Consider the following 18933-nt stretch of genomic DNA (forward strand, 5'->3'; position numbering starts at 1 on the left):
TACATAGAATAAACCAGGTTGGAAGAGACCTTCAAGATCATCGCGTCCAACCCATCAAGCAATCCAACACCGCCCAAACAACTAACCCATGGCACCAAGCACCCCATCAAGTCTCCTCCTAAAAACCTCCAGTGATGGCGACTCCACCACCTCCCCAGGCAGCCCGTTCCAATGGGCAATCACTCTTTCTGTATAGAACTTTTTTCTAACATCCAGCCTGAACCTCCCCTGGTGCAGCCTGAGACTGTGTCCTCTTGTTCTGGTACTGCTTGCCTGGGAGAAGAGACCAACATCCGTCTGTCTACAACCTCTTTAATATCTTTATTGATAATCTGGATGAGGGGATTGAGTCCATCATCAGTAAGTTTGCAGATGACACCAAGATGGGGGCAGGTGTTGATCTGTTAGAGTGTAGGAGAGCTCTGCAGAGGGACCTTGACAGGCTGGACAGATGGGCAGAGTCCAACAGCATGAGATTTAACACATCTCAGTGCCGGGTTCTACACATTGGCCACAACAACCCCATGTGGTGCTACAGGCTGGGGTCAGAGTGTCTGGAGAGCGGCCAGGCAGAAAGAGACCTGGGGGCACGGGTTGACAGTAGGCTGAACACAATCCAGCAGTGTGCCCAGGTGGCCAAGAAGGTCAATGGCATCCTGGCCTGTATCAGGAAGAGTGTGGCCAGCAGGAGAAGGAAGGTCATTGTGCCCCTGTACTCAGCACTGGTTAGGCCACACCTTGAGTCCTGTGTCCAGTTCTGGGCCCCTCAGTTTAGGAAAGATGTTGACTTGCTGGAATGTGTCCAGAGAAGAGCAACAAAGTTGGTGAGGGTTTTGGAGCACAAGCCCTGTGAGGAGAGACTGAGGCAACTGGGGTTGCTTAGCCTGGAGAGGAGGAGGCTCAGGGGAGACCTGAAGGGAGGCTGTAGCCAGGTGGGGTTTGTTCTCTTCTCCCAGGCAACCAGCACCAGAACAAGAGGACACAGTCTCAAGCTGTGCCAAGGGAGGTCGGCTGAATGTTAGGAAGAAGTTCTTAATAGACAGAGTGATTTGCCATTGGAATGGGCTGCCCAGGGAGGTTGTGGAGTCACCATCACTGGAGGTGTTTGGGAAGAGACTTGATAGAGTGCTTGCTGCCATGGTTTAGTTGATTAGATGGTGTTGCTTGATGGGTTGGACTTGATGATCTCGAAGGTCTTTTCCAACCTGGTTAATTCTATTCTATTCTAGTCTAGTCTATTCTAGTCTAGTCTAATCTAGTCTAGTCTATTCTGCCTTATGTTCTGTTTACTGATGGATCTTCTGTGGTAGGAAACCATAAGTGGTGAATAGCTGCTGTATGGAGTCTTGCACAACAAATTGTTGAGGCTGCTGAAGGAAAAGGCGAATCAAGTGGGCTGCCTGGGGAGGTGGTGGAGTCACCATCACTAGAGGTTTTCAGGAGGAGACTTGATGGGGTGCTTGGTGCCGTGGGTTAGTTGTTTGGGCGGTGTTGGATTGGTTGATGGGTTGGACGCGGTGATCTTGAAGGTCTCTTCCAACCTGGTTTATTCTATCTATTCTATGTATTCTATGTATTCTAAGTCAATATGCAGAAGTGAAAGTCATCCAACTGGCTGTAAAGATTGCAGAGTACTTTAAACAGATTCCTGGATGGTGGATAATGCCCTGTGGGGGTGGCTACGGCAGTGGAAGAAGTTCAACTGGCAGTGCAGGAGTAAGCCCCTCTGGGCTGCTTCATTGTGGTAGGACATTGCTGCTTGGGTAGAAAACATGACTGAAGGTACTCTGTGTTGATGGTCATGTACCTAAGAGCTGTGCTCATATACCAAACCAATGAGCAAGTAGACAAGGCTGCCAGAATTGATGTAGCTTGAATGGATCTTGACTGGGAGCATAAAGGTGAGCTGTTTGCAGCTTGATGGGCCCATGAAACATCAGGACATCTAGGGAGAGGTACTACATACAGAAGTGCTTACAACTGAGGGATGGACCTGACCGTGGAAGCCATCACACAGGTCACACATGACTATGAAACCTGTGCTGCAATCAAGTGAGCCACCATAGCTAAGTCTGCCTGGAACAAAGGGCAGTGGCTGGGTTTTCTCTATGGTAAGGCCTGGCAGATTGACTATATTGGACCACTACCACGAACAGGCCAGGACAAGCACTACATCCTCACCATGGTAGAGGCAACTACAGGTTGACTGAAGACATACACTGTAAACCATGCCACTGCTTGGAACACCATCTTAGGCCTTGAAAGGCAAATCCTGTGGTGGCATGGTACACCTGAACAGACTGAATCTGACAATGGGACTACTTCCAGGAACAATGTGTGGTGGTTTAAACTGGGTGCCAGCCCCTGATGCCACTGCACAGGACACACCTGGGATGGCCCAGCCCAGTGGGTGGTCACAGGAAGCCAGGTATTTCATTCCCATAATGCCCTGCTCCCCTATAAGGCATCAGTGAGGGGTCCTCCATCTCTCTTCTTCCCTGCCGCTGCCTAGGTAATGGGCTGAGCCGCCTGCCTTGGGCCAGGCCCAAGGCTGGGTTGGGGGGGGTGTGGGGTGTGGAGGAAGAGCCCTGCGGGGGTTTTGGGTGTATGGTGAGGGTGGGACGTTCTTGGGTATGTTCTGGGATCTCTCTTTTGTCACGGTGCTTGTGGTTTTCTGTGAAACTTTCATTGGGTTTTGTTTGGGTTTTTTTGGTTTTTTTTTTCATTTAAACTTTCCACCATTTTTGCGATCCATTTTGTCTAAGTCGTTCTTTTGCCTGTGGTGGGAAAATTGGTCTCTCAACCCACTACATTTAATGGCAAGCCAGGCAGGAGCTGGTTGCTGTGGCAAACTGCAGATCGGATTGCAAAAGATGGAGAGTTTAAAGTCAGATCTGGGGCTTTGCTGGTTTGGAAGTTGGGGCTCAAGTTTTCTTGCCGGGGCAAATGTGTGAGCTTCTATGGACTACAGGAGGACACCTGGTGTATGGCTGATGGCATGGAAGTCCCTCCTGTTGCTTGAAAGCAGTGAGGGGTGGTTCTTTCTGTGACTTTCTCTCAGGGTAGCTTAAGAATGTGAGGCCTGCCTTTTTTCCTCATTGTTCTCTGCGGAGTGGCAAGTGGCAGGGAGCGGAGTGGAGGAGGGGCAGCAGCAAGCAGACTGAAGTCGGGCTCGCTGTCACTGCGGGGGAGGGCCACCCATGGTGAGTGGACAAGCAATGGCTTCTGAAACCTAAGAAAGTGAGTGGAGACTTCATCTGGAAAGCCGTTCTCAAAGGTTCTGGGAACGTGCTTGTGGCTTTGGCTGGAAAAGTCGCTTGGGTGCCCAAAGGGGTGGAGATGACTTTGATTCTCCATCGTGGTGATAGAGACGGTGGGAGCCATGCCGTGCTGCATTTGAGCAGTGGCGGCAGCACTGCCTGTGCTGCTGCTGTGTTCAGGCAGCGGCAGCTGTAAATTATTTTCCTGGTTTTCGGATATGTTCCGAAAATGGCACCTAGCAACTGGCTCCCCCTCCTCTCTTCTCAGTGAGTTGTGGTGCAGCTGCTCCCTCTTCCGGGGGAGGGCTGTGTAACCAGATGCTGTCATACCTTGGTACATGAACACCCAGTGGGGGGGGGATGTACCTGTGATGTGCATTTGTGCAGCCTCAGACCATGGATGGAAGCGGTCAGCTGTGGCTCCCTGGATGGATGGGGAAAAAAAAAAGCGGTCGTGGAGCCTGATTGCTCTGACTGGTTTGCCCCAGGGGTGGAAAAAAAGCCATCGAGTACATGTAAATGCAAGTAAAGGCTTGGCTGAGAAGTTGTGAGGTCCTTCCAGGTGACCAGGATGTCCCAACAAGTCCACGAAGAAGTCACACTGCAGAAGAATGACTGTGTGTCACTGGGAGGTTCCATCACATGAGGAAGAAGAACTGGAATGGACTGATACTTGAACATGAATGAGAAACTGTGTGGAAGGATGCCCAGATGAAGATACGGACTTTCACTAGACATGTCCTCAGAAGAGTTTTAATTTGATGCTATGTTTTGGGTGCAGGAATTATGGTATGAAATAAGGGGTGGCATGTGGTAGTTTAGGCTGGGTGCTGGCCCCTGATGCCACTGCACAGGCTACACCTGGGATGTCCCAAGGGGCCAGGCCCAAGGCTGGGTTGGGTGTTGGGGAGAAAGAGCCCTGGAGGGGGTTTAGGGTGTACCCCCAGGTGGGGGTGGGACATTCTTGGGTATGTTCTGGGATCTCTCTTTTGTCACGGTGCTTGTGGTTTTCTGTAAAACTTTCATTGTTGGTTTTTTTTTTTTTTTCATTTAAACTTTCCACCAATTTTGCAATCTGTTTTGTCTAAGTCTTTCTTTTGCCCATGGTGGGAAAATTGGTCTCAACTCGCTACACAATGCCATCAGTCCCTGGGCCAAGAAACATGGCATTGAGGGGGTGTATCACATTCCCTACCACCCACAAGCCTCTGGGAAGATTGAAAGATATGACTGACTGTTAAAGACCATGTTAAGAGCATTAGGCAATGGGGCATGGAAGCACTGGGATGCAAATTTAGCTGAAGCCACTTGGCTGGTTAATTCCAGAGGATCTGCTAACCATCCTAGTTCTGCCCAAACAGAATCATTACACACTGTTGGGGGGAGATAAGGTCCCTGTTAGTGCACATGGGAAAGTGTCTGGGAAAGGTAGTGTGGGCTGCTCCTCCCATGAAAAAAGGCAAACCTATTCATGGGATTGTCCTTGCTCAATGGCCTGGATGTACTTGGTGGGTAATGAGAATGGTTGGGGAAATTCGGAGTGTACTTTAAGGCAATTTAATACTGGGGTAAAAGTAACTTGAAACGTGAGTTGTATATTGCAGGAAGTGATGCAGTAAGAAGGACCAAGACTGATGGAGTTTAGCAAGAAACAAGAGCAACACAGTGGCCAAAACCAAGCTGAGGTTGGTACCCAACAGTAAAATATCCTGCTTCTTCTCTCCTGAACAGTGTCACAGGTAACACCTGGAGGAGTGGAAGAACATCTTTCTGTTAAAGATCTGGGATACTGATCAAAATGTATAAATCTGTGTATATTGGGTATTGAGATGGTTTAAATATGTAGTTCAAGTTGTGAGCGTAAGCAAGAAGGGGTGTCAGTATGTGAATAAAATGAGACAGTAAAATTAATTGAACTGTGTGGAACCTGAGCATGATGCAAGTGGTATGGAATAAGGGGTGGAGATTGTATTTGGTTTGGCTGATCTGGAGTTAGTTCTCCTCAAACCATCTCTCTAATGCCGTGTTTTGCAGTGCTGTTGCGGAGTGTTGGTAACACAGCAGTGGTTTTGCTACTGCTGAACAAGCGTTGAGGATGTGCTTTACCAGCATTTCCCTGACCCAAGAGTATGCTGAGGACCATGCAAGATCCTGGGAGGAGACACAGCCAAACCACTTGACCCGAACTGCCCAAAGGGGTATTCCATGCCATATGATGTCAGCTCAGATATAAGAACTAAGTGAAAGGAGGAAGTGTGGGGACATTCTTCTACAACGTGTCCTCCAGAGAAACCACTACATGTAGAGCCCTGCTTCTTGGGAACCACCAACCATGGTGTGCTGATGGGAAGTAGAGAATAACATCTCTCTTTGCTTTCACTTCTGCATATGGTCTTTTTGCTTATGTTTATTGTTATTATTATTAAATTGCTTGTGTCTTATTACTGGCTTTGTTATATTTTCCTCTCTCCCCTGTCCATCTAAGAATGGGAGTGATAGAGTGGCTTTAGTGGGCATTTGGTCAAAAGTTCATTAATTATTAAACCAATTTCACAATGAAAAAAAACTATATAATGTAAATTAAACCAAGCCATAGAATAGTTTGGATGAATGGCTACACCAAAGGCACTTATTTATGTACTAATAAAGAACCTGTAATATCTTGAGTCTTCATTCACTACATCATCACAAGATAAATATAGACTCAGAGCTTTAATGACAGAACAATTGAGGTTGGAAGAGACCTTTCAGATCATCAAGTCCAACCACTCACCTAGAGGTAACACTGCTAAGCCACTGCCACTAAACTACGTCCCTAAGCACCTTATCTATGCATCTTTTAAATACCTCTAGGGATGGTGACTTCAACACCTCCCTGGGCAACCTGTTCCAGTGCCTGAGAACCCTTTCAGCAATTTTATTTTCTTAATATGCAACCTAAACCTCCTCTGGCACCCCCCTTGTAAACAGTCCCTACCCAGCTTTCTTTTCAGGTACTGGAAGGCCAACACAAAGTCTCCCTGGAGACTCTGGTTTTTCTGTTGTGCTACATTATCTAATACACTGAACTATGCAGTTGGTACTTCCTTGTATTGTTTTCTTTTCTTCCATTTTTTGTTTCCAGTTATTGCAATTCTCATGTCCTCATATTTGGTCACCGCTCTTACAGAACATGTATTTCTGATGACACCACCAGCATATCCATTTATTCAATTGCATGAGTTAGTATTTTGCATTAATGGCATATGATACAGTGGCATTACTAAAGGTTCTGGTGAGGAATTCCAGGAATGCAAATTCTCCTCATTTATACTGCACTAACTCAAGAGATCACTGCTCCTATAACTGTTAATGGAGGCTCAGTCAGGTTCCTTTATTTTCCCTCCACAGGAATATATTTTCGTTACATGATATGGGTGGGAAAAGGAAATACCACTTTTTTTTTTTTTTTTCCCTTTCTTCTTTTTCTGGGATTAATGAGTAAAAAGTCATCAATCAGGCATCTGAGATTCATTGTGTTTCATTAGAAAATCCCAGAATTCATGTCAAGAATATTTCCATGTGCAGGTCAGTTTAACTATAAATCCCAATCTGATAGGTCCAAAGCGAAGCCAATTGATTTTTCATATTCTGTTTCTTACTTATAATGTGTTTGCATGTGTTTGGTAGTTTCAGTGGCAAGGAAACTGTTTCCATGAGCTTCTATTGAAAAATACAATCAGTAATCACACACTGACTAGCTGCAGCAGAAAATGTGTTTGTGTTGTTGCACTTTTCTTTCTCCAATTTAATTGGAAATTAGGAGGATGAACTCTGTCCCACAATCAGACTTAATAGAGTAAATAATGATACTTGATACTTCAAATAATGATACTTGATACTGTCTTCAGGCATTTGTTTCAGGATGACTCCTTGAAGCAGTTGCAACTGATTGTGTGAACAGATACCATGTTTCAGCAGGGACATGAATTACAAAACTGTGGTCATACACTGGTATTGTATTTCTAAAGCTTACTAAATTAATTTTATAATGTGAAATGTCTTAAGTCTTATATAATACATAACTATTTTTCCATTTCTGAAGTTTACTTTAAAAATGTGAGCACATGTTCCTCTTCTTAAATGCCTTCATTCTTTCATATTAATTGGGGAGAGGGTTGTTCTTGGTTTTGGTTATTTGTGGTTTTTTGTTTTGGGTTCCCCCCCCCCCCACACACACTGTATAAGCTAGGTGTATTTGAATACTTACAGGAAGAATATAAAGCATTTGGTTGTTATTAGTGTATAGTGTTAGCTAACTCACACGTGAAAAATTCAAGAAACTTACAAATTGTCAGGTGATGCCTTGTTTTGTTCTAGGGCTACACATAATTTTAGGTTAATAAAACAAACAGACAATACTCTTATTGTACTCTTATTCTCTAATCCCCACATTTTATTATTTTTATTTAAATATAACATACTATACATTGTTGCTCAATGATTTTTGTTTCCATTTTTCTTTTACAAATCCCCATTTTCCGTTTGCTCAGGAGTCTGTTATGCTGAGGGTGACAGAAGACAGAGCCTAAGGTTAAGCATTTATGATACACTAGATAGAATGTCTGCAGTTTGCTCCTGCTACAGTAAATATTACAGCACACCAAATGCACAAAAATCATTGATTCCTTCAAGGTTTTGTTTGGTTTGGTTAATTTTCAGAAACCACTACTCATGTTACAAATGGCTCCTGACTCACTTTGGAAAAGTGCTATTACCCAGTTTTGGCCTCTGAGCAGTATGGTGTTTTGACTACTATGATGTTATTTAAGAATAATTCTTACACTGACAAAGTCATCTAGGTAATTCTGTCAAAAGATAACTTGCTTTGTACCCTAAATGTTCTGTAAGCGGTCATCCAATACTGTATTCATCCAGGCTTACATTGCATGTACACTGTGGGTAGTCCACTGTTACCAATTACAAATTTAAACAACAGAGACTTGCTTTTATCATGGTAGTTAAGTTTTGCGGTTACCTGAAATTGCATTTTAAATTTGAAATTCTCACTTCTTTTTCTAAAAAAAATCTTATTTGCAAAGAATAAACTGTAGATAAAGTATTGTGGCATACAATGCCAGCTGTGTTCTCTCTCAATGAATTTCTGGCTTTAAAACATTTGACTTTATTTAAGGACCAGAAATACAATCTGACAATTTTGTATTTTATGGGAAAGCTATTTTTTTTTAACCTTTTTTTTTTTTTTTTAAACAGTTAATATTTAAATAACAGATTGAGATTGAAGTGCTGGTTAAACACTGACTTAAATAAGTTATAGAAGATTTCAATACCACCAGCCCTTACAGAGGTTAAACATTCTCAAAAAGACACAGTAAGCAAGGCTCTCCTTTGTACCAAAAGACAACTTCCAAACAATAAAAATAAACCAAACTTTTTTGCAACAAGAAATAATGAAGATAAAGCTGCAGTATCAATATAATCTCGTAGTTATCCCTTAAAGTATTTAGAACAAAATAATATTACACTACTTTTGTTTCTTACTAAAGACACTGCAAAGGCTTATTTATTTATCTAGTGGAATACAATGTGAAGACAGTGGTACAAATTCTTTGATGTACTGTTTTCTATTTATCTGCTCTAACAAAATGAATCTCAATATGGTTACACTGGTGAGCTATCCAGAGCTCTCTAAAATTACAGAGTAAAGTAAAACATAAAACAAACCTTATGTACCTTTAACTGAACAGACTTCATATTATGCTTAACTTTATTATATTGCAGTCGCTCAAGTTAAACCATGGGACTAATAACACTTCATAAAAATGTGCTGGATATTATGTATTTTGAGCCTTCAGTTACTATGATGGATATGAAAGGCATGCTAAAGCTGGATACCAGCACAGCTCTTTGATTGGCTCTCATATATAATATACATGTGATTAATAATCTCTGATAAAAGCATGCGCATGTCTTTGGATCTCTTGTCCCTCAGTCCTTACTTAGGTATTGCTCCCACTATATGCCTGTGATCCAAACAAACAAGGAGGAATGTGCTGAATGGGTATATAAATTGAACAAGGAGTTCAGGGCTGTGTTACCTTTTTATTTACCTTTCAAAGGCCAAATTTTACACTTGGGAATTACACACTGTAGAATTCTAACATTTGCAACCTCAGGTCTGTCCACATCTAGGTTCCAGCCCAAAGCTTGCTGCAGAATATCACACTGATTGCAACTCTAATGCAATTTTAGTTCCAAATGGCAACCAAAGTCATATGAGAATACACACCAGTGCACTAACACCCAAGTACAGATGTGACCCCTTCTCTCAATTTGAAAATAGCAGAGAGACCCTTTGAACAAAGTATTTATTGAAATTTGTTCTTGAGTGTTGCTAAGTAAAAAAAAAATCCCTTATATAAAATCACCCAATACCATAAATCCAAGCACGGCTTGTTTGGTCTTTTTGCTTAAGTGCAAGCAAGTTTAGGAAAAAAAATGGATTATACACCTTAAATTCTGCCTTTAAAGCCTTGTCTAAACCTATTCTCAGAGTACTATGGAGGTCTTGGCATTTTAACCTATTAGCCCCTGTGTGAAGTACTCAGAAAAAGGAAAAATAACAAAGAAGCAAATCAGGAAAACATTTCAAAAAGATATTTAACATCCTATTAAATAAATAACTTAGAGAGAAATAAAAAGAAATGAATTTAGAACATACAAGCAAACCATACTCTTCGTTTTGTTAGAACAGTTTTACATTGCTTTGCTTAGATTCCTTAATCCTATCCACTCTTCCACAAGGCTCCTCCAGAAATGTCATTATTTGTGCATATGACCCAAGTGCTTCCAGTAAATACTTGTGTGTCTAACTGTTCATTGGATCATTAGGCTTGAATAAGCAATTAAGGTCTTTGATATGAATTAGTATTCCATAAATAACTTTACCATGAAATCCCCATGAAAAACTTCATGGGATTCAATAGATCCCCATGCACAGATTCAACAGATTGTCTGATGTCCCTCAAGTTCTGTTGCAGAAATTAAAAAAAAAAAAAAAAGTTCACACTGGCAATAACTTCCATCCCATTTGATCCAGCTTGTATCTTGATTATAAGATATGACACCGAACTAAATAAAAGTATTTCATGTGCCAGCAATGAGTACAAAACCTTCAAAGGCTTCCCCTGCTCTCTTTTCACACATGCAGATGGCTGTACTATTTCTTTGCCTTTGCTTTTCAAGAAGATTACCAAATATTCTTGACATAAGAGCCTTTCGTGCAACTGAATCAATAAAATGGTTCATTCATTTATGACATTACTACCATTGGAAGAAAGTGAGCTGAAGTATTTTTCCTTCGTGTTTTCTGCCCTCTCTTTGTGGCTCCCCTTCCGTTCAGGGCCACAAACATTTGCCTTCCATTGTGCTTCCAATTTAAGGATGCATATGTGTTATATCCATTTTCTTCTATTCTCTCCTTCAGTTTGCAGTCACTGTTAAACTCCTTCTGTTAAAAGAGAAAAACAAATGCACAAATTTAGAATTAATATAATCCTTCATAGTTGCAACACACTGGATGTAAATAGTTTCTGAAAATGTTTGGAAGATTTCAGTGTTCTGTATGTGACAGTGTATTTAAAGAAGAGCTTCACTGTGTCCGTAACATTTAAGCATTAGACTGCAAAATGTGAAAAGAACGAAAGACATAATCAGTTATTTAGGGCATCATTATAGCATCGAAATGATATAATTCACTCACATCTGAAATTAAACTCTGATGTTGGAATATGAGAATAATAGTAAATCAGACTCAGTCATGTACTCAAAGTATGAGGTACCAATATAGAATACATAGAATACATAGAATACATAGAATAAACCAGGTTGGAAGAGACCTTCGAGATCATCGTGTCCAACCAATCAACCAATCCAACACCACCTAAACAACTAACCCATGGCACCAAGCACCCCATCAAGTCTTCTCCTGAAAACCACCAATGATGGTGACTCCACCACCTCCCCAGGCAGCCCATTCCAATGGGCCATCACTCTCTCTGTATAGAACTTTTTCCTAACATCTAGCCTGAACCTCCCCTGGCGCAGCCTGAGACTGTGTCCTCTTGTCCTGGTACTGGCCGCCTGGGAGAAGAGACCAACATCCGTCTGTCTACAACCTCCCTTCAGGTAGTTGTAGAGAGTAATAAGGTCACCCCTGAGTCTCCTCTTCTCCAGGCTAAGCCTTGATTATAACCTTGATTATTGATACCATATGTTAAATAAACATTCATGGCATAGGCATACTTCTTAATTAAAGTAAGATACAATACTGTGTCCATGTAAAAGGGGATTTTAGGATGCATGCTAGTCACTGTTATGTGGCTGTTACAATGGATATAAGGCCTATTTACTTTGCTGACCTGAAGTGTGGCTTAGCCTAAAAAAAACCCCAATGTATGATTCTGTATCTTATCGACTAAATAAAATTCTCTTTTTAAAGGAGAAGCAGTTTACAGTTTGGTAGAAAGAATGAAAAATACAAGCATGTAGAATCATGTAGGGGAAGGCTTTTTTTCCCTGTAATTTTACATGCATTTCTGCACAGATCTTTTTGTCCATAGTGAAGCCAAGAATGTTTTGATTTTTCAAACAAGTAACTCTCACATATAAACCCCTGTAGTTTTATCAAGTTACTTAAGTTCCATTTAGAAGGCTTTTGAAAATCTGACATTTACAACATGCACATCTTGCAACCGAAAAATACAATTTGTTTTTTCTGTATTTTGGAAAATAAGATGTTAATTCACAACTAAGGCAGAAACATGCCAGAATACCAAAGCATGATATACCAACTACATGTGGTATTTTCAGTGTGTCTATGAAAAGAAATACGTCTGAATAGTAAAATGATTTTCTTGGTACAGATACAAACTTCAGGGATATTTTATCTTCCTAGATATCCAGCCAATAATGATACAGAAAGTATTCATGTTAATAAAAATTACATAATAAAACATTTTAAAATATTTTTCCATTCCTATTAATTTGAATGAGAATTCTTAAACCAGTTGATGTTCAGTACTTAGATACAGTAAGAATTTTCAGGTCAAGAATTGTTTTATGTAGTTGCTGCTGAAACCATAGAACACATGCTTATGTTTACCCAACAGAATTCTTCATACTGAAACTCAGTTTGGCTCCCCAAATGATCTCTGACTGGGATTGGGGTTGGTAGTTAGTTGAACAGTGATTGGTGGGAAAGTCACTATGAAGAGAAGACTCTACAAAATGACACATACAGACTATTGAGTGGCATTATGGTAGTAAGAAGACAGATAATCATCAACCACAGCTCTAAACCACACTAACTTCTCCTGTCTGCCAGCAGCTCATTTTATAAAGGAACCAAATAGTGAATTTTCTTTTGCTTCCTCATTCTAACCAAAGTCAGTCAAATGGAAAAGTATTTGATAAACATAGAAACAGTCTTATTTAACTTGTTTTCCCAGATGCAGAATTGTACTCAAATCCAAACTTTTACCTCTATTCTTAGATAATAGAGAACAGGTGCTGTTGTGATGTGGTTAAGAAGTCTTATTGGCAGGAACATGAATTTTAGCCTAGGACTGCTTTCCTCATTTCAAACAAATTTCAACATAACCCTGCATCAATGTCTATTGTGCACATGCTTAAGAGTGTTTTTAAAATTTTTATTGGTTCTGGTTTTCATATTCATCTGCAAGCTGCCACACTGTAGTAATATGAGTCTTAACTGCAAGTCATAGGAGGATGGAAAAATAATAACAGAATCATTCCTGAAATCTCTCAAGTATTATGGAATGAGTTTTGATAAGTCATTATATTGCGATTTTATGATGTGAATATTGAAAAATTATCTCAGCTGGAATTTTAAAAAAGGCTTTCCACATTCATATCCTCCTGACAACACTATTTCTAATACACTACAAATTAGGGTTGGAGTGGCCTCTCATCATACCAGCTATGGCTAACAACTTGGGTAGGAAGGCTTATCATGAGCATTTGGGATGGACCATGGTTGAGAAGCTTGACATGAGACTGCAATGTGCTCTTGCAGCCCAGAAGGCTTCTTGCATCCTGGGATGTATCAGAAGAAGTGTGGCCAGCAGATTGAGAGAGGTGATTCTGCCTCTCTACTCTGCTCTGATGAGATCTCTCATGGAGTTCTGTGTCCAGCTCTGGGATGCCCAACACAAGAGGAACGTACACCTGCTGCAGTGGGTTCAGAGAAGGGCCACAAAGATGATCAGTATATGAAGGGGACCCACTGGAAGGATGGGGAAGGACTCTTAGAAGGGCTTGTAGTGATAGGATGAGGGACAATGGTTTTAAACTGGAGCAAGGTATATTTAGTTTGGACATAAGGAGGAAGTTCTTCACAATGAGAGTTGTAAAATACAGGAACAGGTTGCTGCAGGGATGTGGTTGAGGCCCTGTTGCTGCAAACATACAGAGATGGCTCAGCAGAACTGCCCCCTTGGATTTCCAGTGGGAAGACTTTGGCCTGTTTCAGAGACTGGTCAACAGAGCTGCTTGGAAGGGAGTCCAGGAAGGGCTGAGGAGTCCAGGAAAGCTGAACACTATTCAAGAGAGAAGTCTTAAAGGCACAGGAGCAGACACTCCCCAAGACAAACTGGCTGGGAAGAAAGTTGGCCTGGATGAATAAAGAAATCTGGTTGCAGTTTAGGGAGAAAAGGAGAACCTATGGTTGTTGGAAAAAGAGGCAGGGCACTCAACTCAACTCAACAGGACTGCAAAATTGTTGTGAGACTGTGCAGGAAGAAAATTAAAAGGGCCAACACACAACTAGATATTAATTTGATTTCAACTGTTAAATAGAAAAGGAAATAATTTTATAAATACATTAGCAACAAAAGGAGGATTAAGGAGAATATCTGCCCTTTGTTGGATGCAGAGTGGAACATAGTGGTGAAGGAGGGAAAAAATGTGGATGTATTCAGCACCTTCTTTGCCTCAATCTTTAGTAGTAAGACCAGCTGTTTACTGGATACCCAGATCCCTGAACTGAAGGATAGGGATGGGAAGCAGAATGAAGCCCCCACAATCCAAGAGGAGATGATTAGTGACCTGCTGCACCACTTACACATACATATGTCTATGGGGCCCAAAAGAATACATCCAAGTGTGCTGAAAGAGCTGATGGAAGTGCACCCCAAGCCACTTTCCATCATTTACCAGCAGTCACAGAATCATAGAATCAATAAGGTTGGAAAAGACCTCAGAGATCATCAAGTCCAACCTATCACCCAACACTTCATGACTAACTAAACCATGGCTTCAAGTGCCACGTCCAATCCTTTTTTGAACACCTCCAGGGATGGTGACTCCACCACTTCCCTGGGCAGTCCATTCCAATGGCAAATCACTCTTTCTGTGAAGAACTTTCTCCTCAACTCGAGCCTAAACTTCCCCTGGCACAGCTTGAGACTTTGTCCTCTTGTTCTGCTGCTGGTTGCCTGGGAGATGAGACCAACCCCCTTGTGCCTACAACCTCCTTTCAGGTAGTTGTAGAGAGCAATAAGGTCTCCCCTAAGCCTCCTCCAGGCTAAGCAACACCAGCTCCCTCAGCCTCTCCTCATAGGGTTTGTTCTTGAGACCTCTCACCAGCCGTTGCCCTTCTCTGGACACGTTCAAGTGTCTCGATGTCCTTCTTAAATTGAGTGGCTGAGAACTGCCTAACTGGGGAGGTCCCAGCTGACTAGAGACTGGCAAATGTGATGCTCATCTACAGGAAGGGCCAGAAGGAGAACCCAGGGAATTACAGACCTTTCAGTCTGACCTCAGTGCTGGGGAAGGTCATGGAGCAGGTCATCTTGACTTCCCACACCTTCCCCGCTGCTCTTGAAAAACAGGTATGGGGCACTGGAGATCGAGGGTGAGGTGGTCCTGTTACCAGAGGACACACCATCTGGGGTTCTCCCTGAGGCTAAAGAGCCTAAGGGTAAACAACCTAAGGTTAAACGGCCTAAGGCAAAACAGCCTAAGGTTAAACAACCCTCCCCTGGCATCAGGACCTGCTCCCTCAAAAAAAAGAGGAGGGTAATTGTTATTGGCGATTCACTTCTGAGGGGAAAGGAGGGCCCCATTTGTCGGCCAGACCCATCTCATAGGGAACTCTGTTGTCTCCCTGGAGCCCAAATTAATGATGTTACCAGAAGGCTACCCAGGCTGGTACAGCCTTCTGACTATTATCCTTTGCTACTTATGCAGATAGGGAATGATGATGTTGTAGTCAGAACTCCCAGGGCTATCAAAAATGATTTCAGGGCCCTGGGAGATCTGGTTGAGGGGACAGGTGCTCAAATAATTTTTTCCTCAATACCCTTAGTTGCAGGAGGGAATACCACAAGGAACAGGACAGCAGCCATAATCAACAAGTGGCTTAGAGGCTGGTGCAGACAAAAGAATTTTGGGTTTTTTGATCTTGGTAAAATTTCTACTGCACCAGGCCACCTGGCAACAGATGGAGTACATCTGTCCCAAAGAAGGGGAAAGGTCACAGTATATGAGAATGGCCTGTCCCCCAAAGGTAAAAAGATTCTGGGGAGGGAACTGGCAGCTCTCATCGACAGGGCTTTAAACTAGTTTTGAAGGGGGGAGGGGCTGAAACTAGTCCCCTCAGGCAAGAGTCTGGGGGCAGTAAGCTAGGGTCAGAGGCCAAACCAGCAGCCCAGCTGAGGTGCATGTACACTAATGCACGAAGCATGGGAAACAAACAAGAGGAGCTGGAAGCCTTGTTGCAGCAGGAAAGTTATGACGTAGTTGCCATCACAGAGACGTGGTGGGATAGCTCACATGACTGGAGTGCTGCAATTGATGGCTACAGGCTTTTCAGGAGAGATAGACAAGGAAGAAGGGGTGGAGGGGTGGCCATGTACATCAGGGAGGCACTAGATGCCATTGAGCTAGAGATTAGGGACAATCAGGTTGAATGCTTGTGGGCAAGAATTAGAGGGAAGACCGGTAGGGCAGACATCCTGGTTGGAGTCTGTTATAGACCACCCAACCAGGAGGATGATGTCGACGAAGCATTCTATAGACAGCTTAAGGCTGTCTCAAGATCTCCTGACCTTGTCCTTATGGGCGACTTCAACCTGCCTGACATCTGCTGGGATCTCAACACAGCAGAGAGGAGACAGTCTAGGAGGTTCTTAGACTGCATGGAGGACAGCTTCTTATCCCAGGTGCTGCGTGAGCCTACCAGGGGCAAGGCTATGCTTGACCTCCTCTTCACCAGCAGGGAAGGGCTGGTGGGTGATGTGGTGGTCGGAGGGTGTTTAGGGGCCAGTGACCATGAAATAATAGAATTTTCGGTATTTGGTCAAACTAAGAGGGGCAGCAAGAAGACCTCCACTCTGGACTTCCGGAGGGCGGACTTCAGGTTGCTCAAGGAAATAATTCAGAGGGTTCCTTGGGAGAAAGCCCTTAAAAATAAAGGGGTCCAGGAGGGCTGGACCTGCTTCAAGAAAGAGCTGATGAAGGCTCAGGAGCAGGCTGTGCCAGTGTGCCGGAAGAGGAGCCGCCGGGGCAGACAGCCAGCCTGGATGGGTGATGAACTTTTAATAGAACTAAGGGAAAAAAAGAGGGTGTATCATCTTTGGAAGAAAGGTGAGGCAACCCATGGGATGTTTAAAGAGGTTGCTAGGGCATGTAGGAGGAAAATTAGGGAGGCAAAAGCACATTTGGAACTTAAACTGGCCTCTGATGTGAAGGACAACAAAAAGTCCTTCTATAAATATATTAATAGCAAGAGGAAGGGCAGGGACAACCTCCACTCCTTGGTTGACATGGAAGGAAATGTTGTAACACAGGATGAGGAAAAGGCAGAGGTACTTAACACCTTCTTTACCTCAGTTTTTACTAGCTGGAAAGAACGTCTACCAGACAGCTGGCCTGCAGAACTGGCAGAGGGAGCCAGGGAGCTGCATGGTTTCCCTGTGTTCCATGAGCAAGTGATAGGAGCTCTCCTCAGCAGCTTGGACCCCCACAAGTCCATGGGACCAGATGGGATCCATCCTAGGGTGCTGAGAGAGCTGGCAGATGAGCTGGCCAAACCACTCTCCTTTATTTTTCATCAGTCCTGGCTCACTGGAGAGATCCCAGATGACTGGAAGCTGGCCAACGTGGTACCCATCCACAAGAAGGGCCGGTTGGATGAGCCAGGGAATTACAGGCCTGTCAGCCTGACCTCAGTGCCAGGAAAGATTATGGAGCAGGTCATCCTGAGTGCAATCACACAACACTTAGAGGATGGCCAAGGGATCAGGCCCAGCCAGCATGGGTTTAGGAAGGGCAGGTCCTGCCTGACCAACCTGATCTCCTTCTATGATCAGGTGACCCGCCTGGTGGATGTGGGGAGGCCTGTGGATGTAGTCTACCTGGACCTCAGCAAGGCCTTTGACACCGTTCCCCATAGCAAACTCCTGGCCAAGCTGTCAGCCCATGGCTTGGATGGGAGCACACTGCGATGGGTTAGGAACTGGCTGGAGGGCCGAGCCCAGAGAGTGGTGGTGAATGGTGCCACATCCAGCTGGCAGCCAGTCACCAGTGGTGTGCCCCAGGGATCAGTGCTGGGCCCCATGCTCTTTAACATCTTTATTGATGATCTGGACGAGGGCATCGAGTCCATCATCAGTAAATTTGCTGACGACACCAAGCTGGGGGCAGGAGTTGATCTGCTGGAGGGTAGAGAGGCTCTGCAGAGGGACCTCGACAGGCTGGGCAGATGGGCAGAGTCCAACGGCATGAGATTTAACACATCCAAGTGCCGGGTTCTGCACATTGGCCACAGCAACCCCATGTAGAGCTACAGGCTGGGGTCAGAGTGGCTGGAGAGCAGTCAGGCTGAGAGGGACCTGGGGGTGCTGGTCGACGGTAGACTGAACATGAGCCTGCAGTGTGCCCAGGCAGCTAAGAGGGCCAATGGCATCCTGGCCTGCATCAGGAACAGTGTGGCCAGCAGGAGCAGGGAGGTCATTCTGCCCCTGTACACTGCACTGGTTAGGCTGCACCTCGAGTACTGTGTCCAGTTCTGGGCCCCTCAGTTTAGGAAGGAGGTTGACTTGCTGGAACGAGTCCAGAGAAGAGCAACAAAGTTGGTGAGGGGTTTGGAACATAAGCCCTACGAGGAGAGGCTGAGGGAGCTGGGGTTGCTTAGCCTGGAGAAGAGGAGACTCAGGGGTGACCTTATTACTCTCTACAACTACCTGAAGGGAGGTTGTAGACAGACGGATGTTGGTCTCTTCTCCCAGGCAAGCAGTACCAGAACAAGAGGGCACAGTCTCAGGCTGCGCCAGGGGAGATTCAGGCTGGATGTTAGAAAAAAGTTCTATACAGAAAGAGTGATTGCACATTGGAATGGGCTGCCTGGGGAGGTGGTGGAGTCGCCGTCACTGGAGGTTTTTAGGAGAAGACTTGACAGGGTGCTTGGTGCCGTGGGTTAGTTGCTTGGGGGGTGTTGGATTGGTTGATGGGTTGGACGCGATGATCTTGAAGGTCTCTTCCAACCTGGTTTATTCTATGTATTCTATTCTATGTATTCTATTATGCAGCATGTGCCAGGCAACCTGGTGATCAGGCCCAGGGTGCATGGGCTCATGAAGGGGAGTTCCTG

General features: G+C 43.9%; 1 protein-coding gene across 1 annotated transcript in view; it reads right to left on the reverse strand.

The window, feature by feature from the left end:
• Window positions 1-8515: 8515 nt before the first annotated feature.
• Window positions 8516-18933, reverse strand: part of FGF10 (fibroblast growth factor 10) — a 74120-nt gene continuing 63702 nt past the window's right edge. The window contains exon 5 of the mRNA XM_054178792.1: window positions 8516-10770. Within this exon, the coding sequence (XP_054034767.1) occupies window positions 10573-10770 (198 nt within the window). The 3' untranslated portion in view covers window positions 8516-10572. The remainder of the gene's footprint in view (window positions 10771-18933) is intronic.

The sequence above is a fragment of the Dryobates pubescens genome, chromosome Z (assembly GCF_014839835.1).
Source record: "Dryobates pubescens isolate bDryPub1 chromosome Z, bDryPub1.pri, whole genome shotgun sequence".
Classification (NCBI taxonomy): domain Eukaryota; kingdom Metazoa; phylum Chordata; class Aves; order Piciformes; family Picidae; genus Dryobates; species Dryobates pubescens.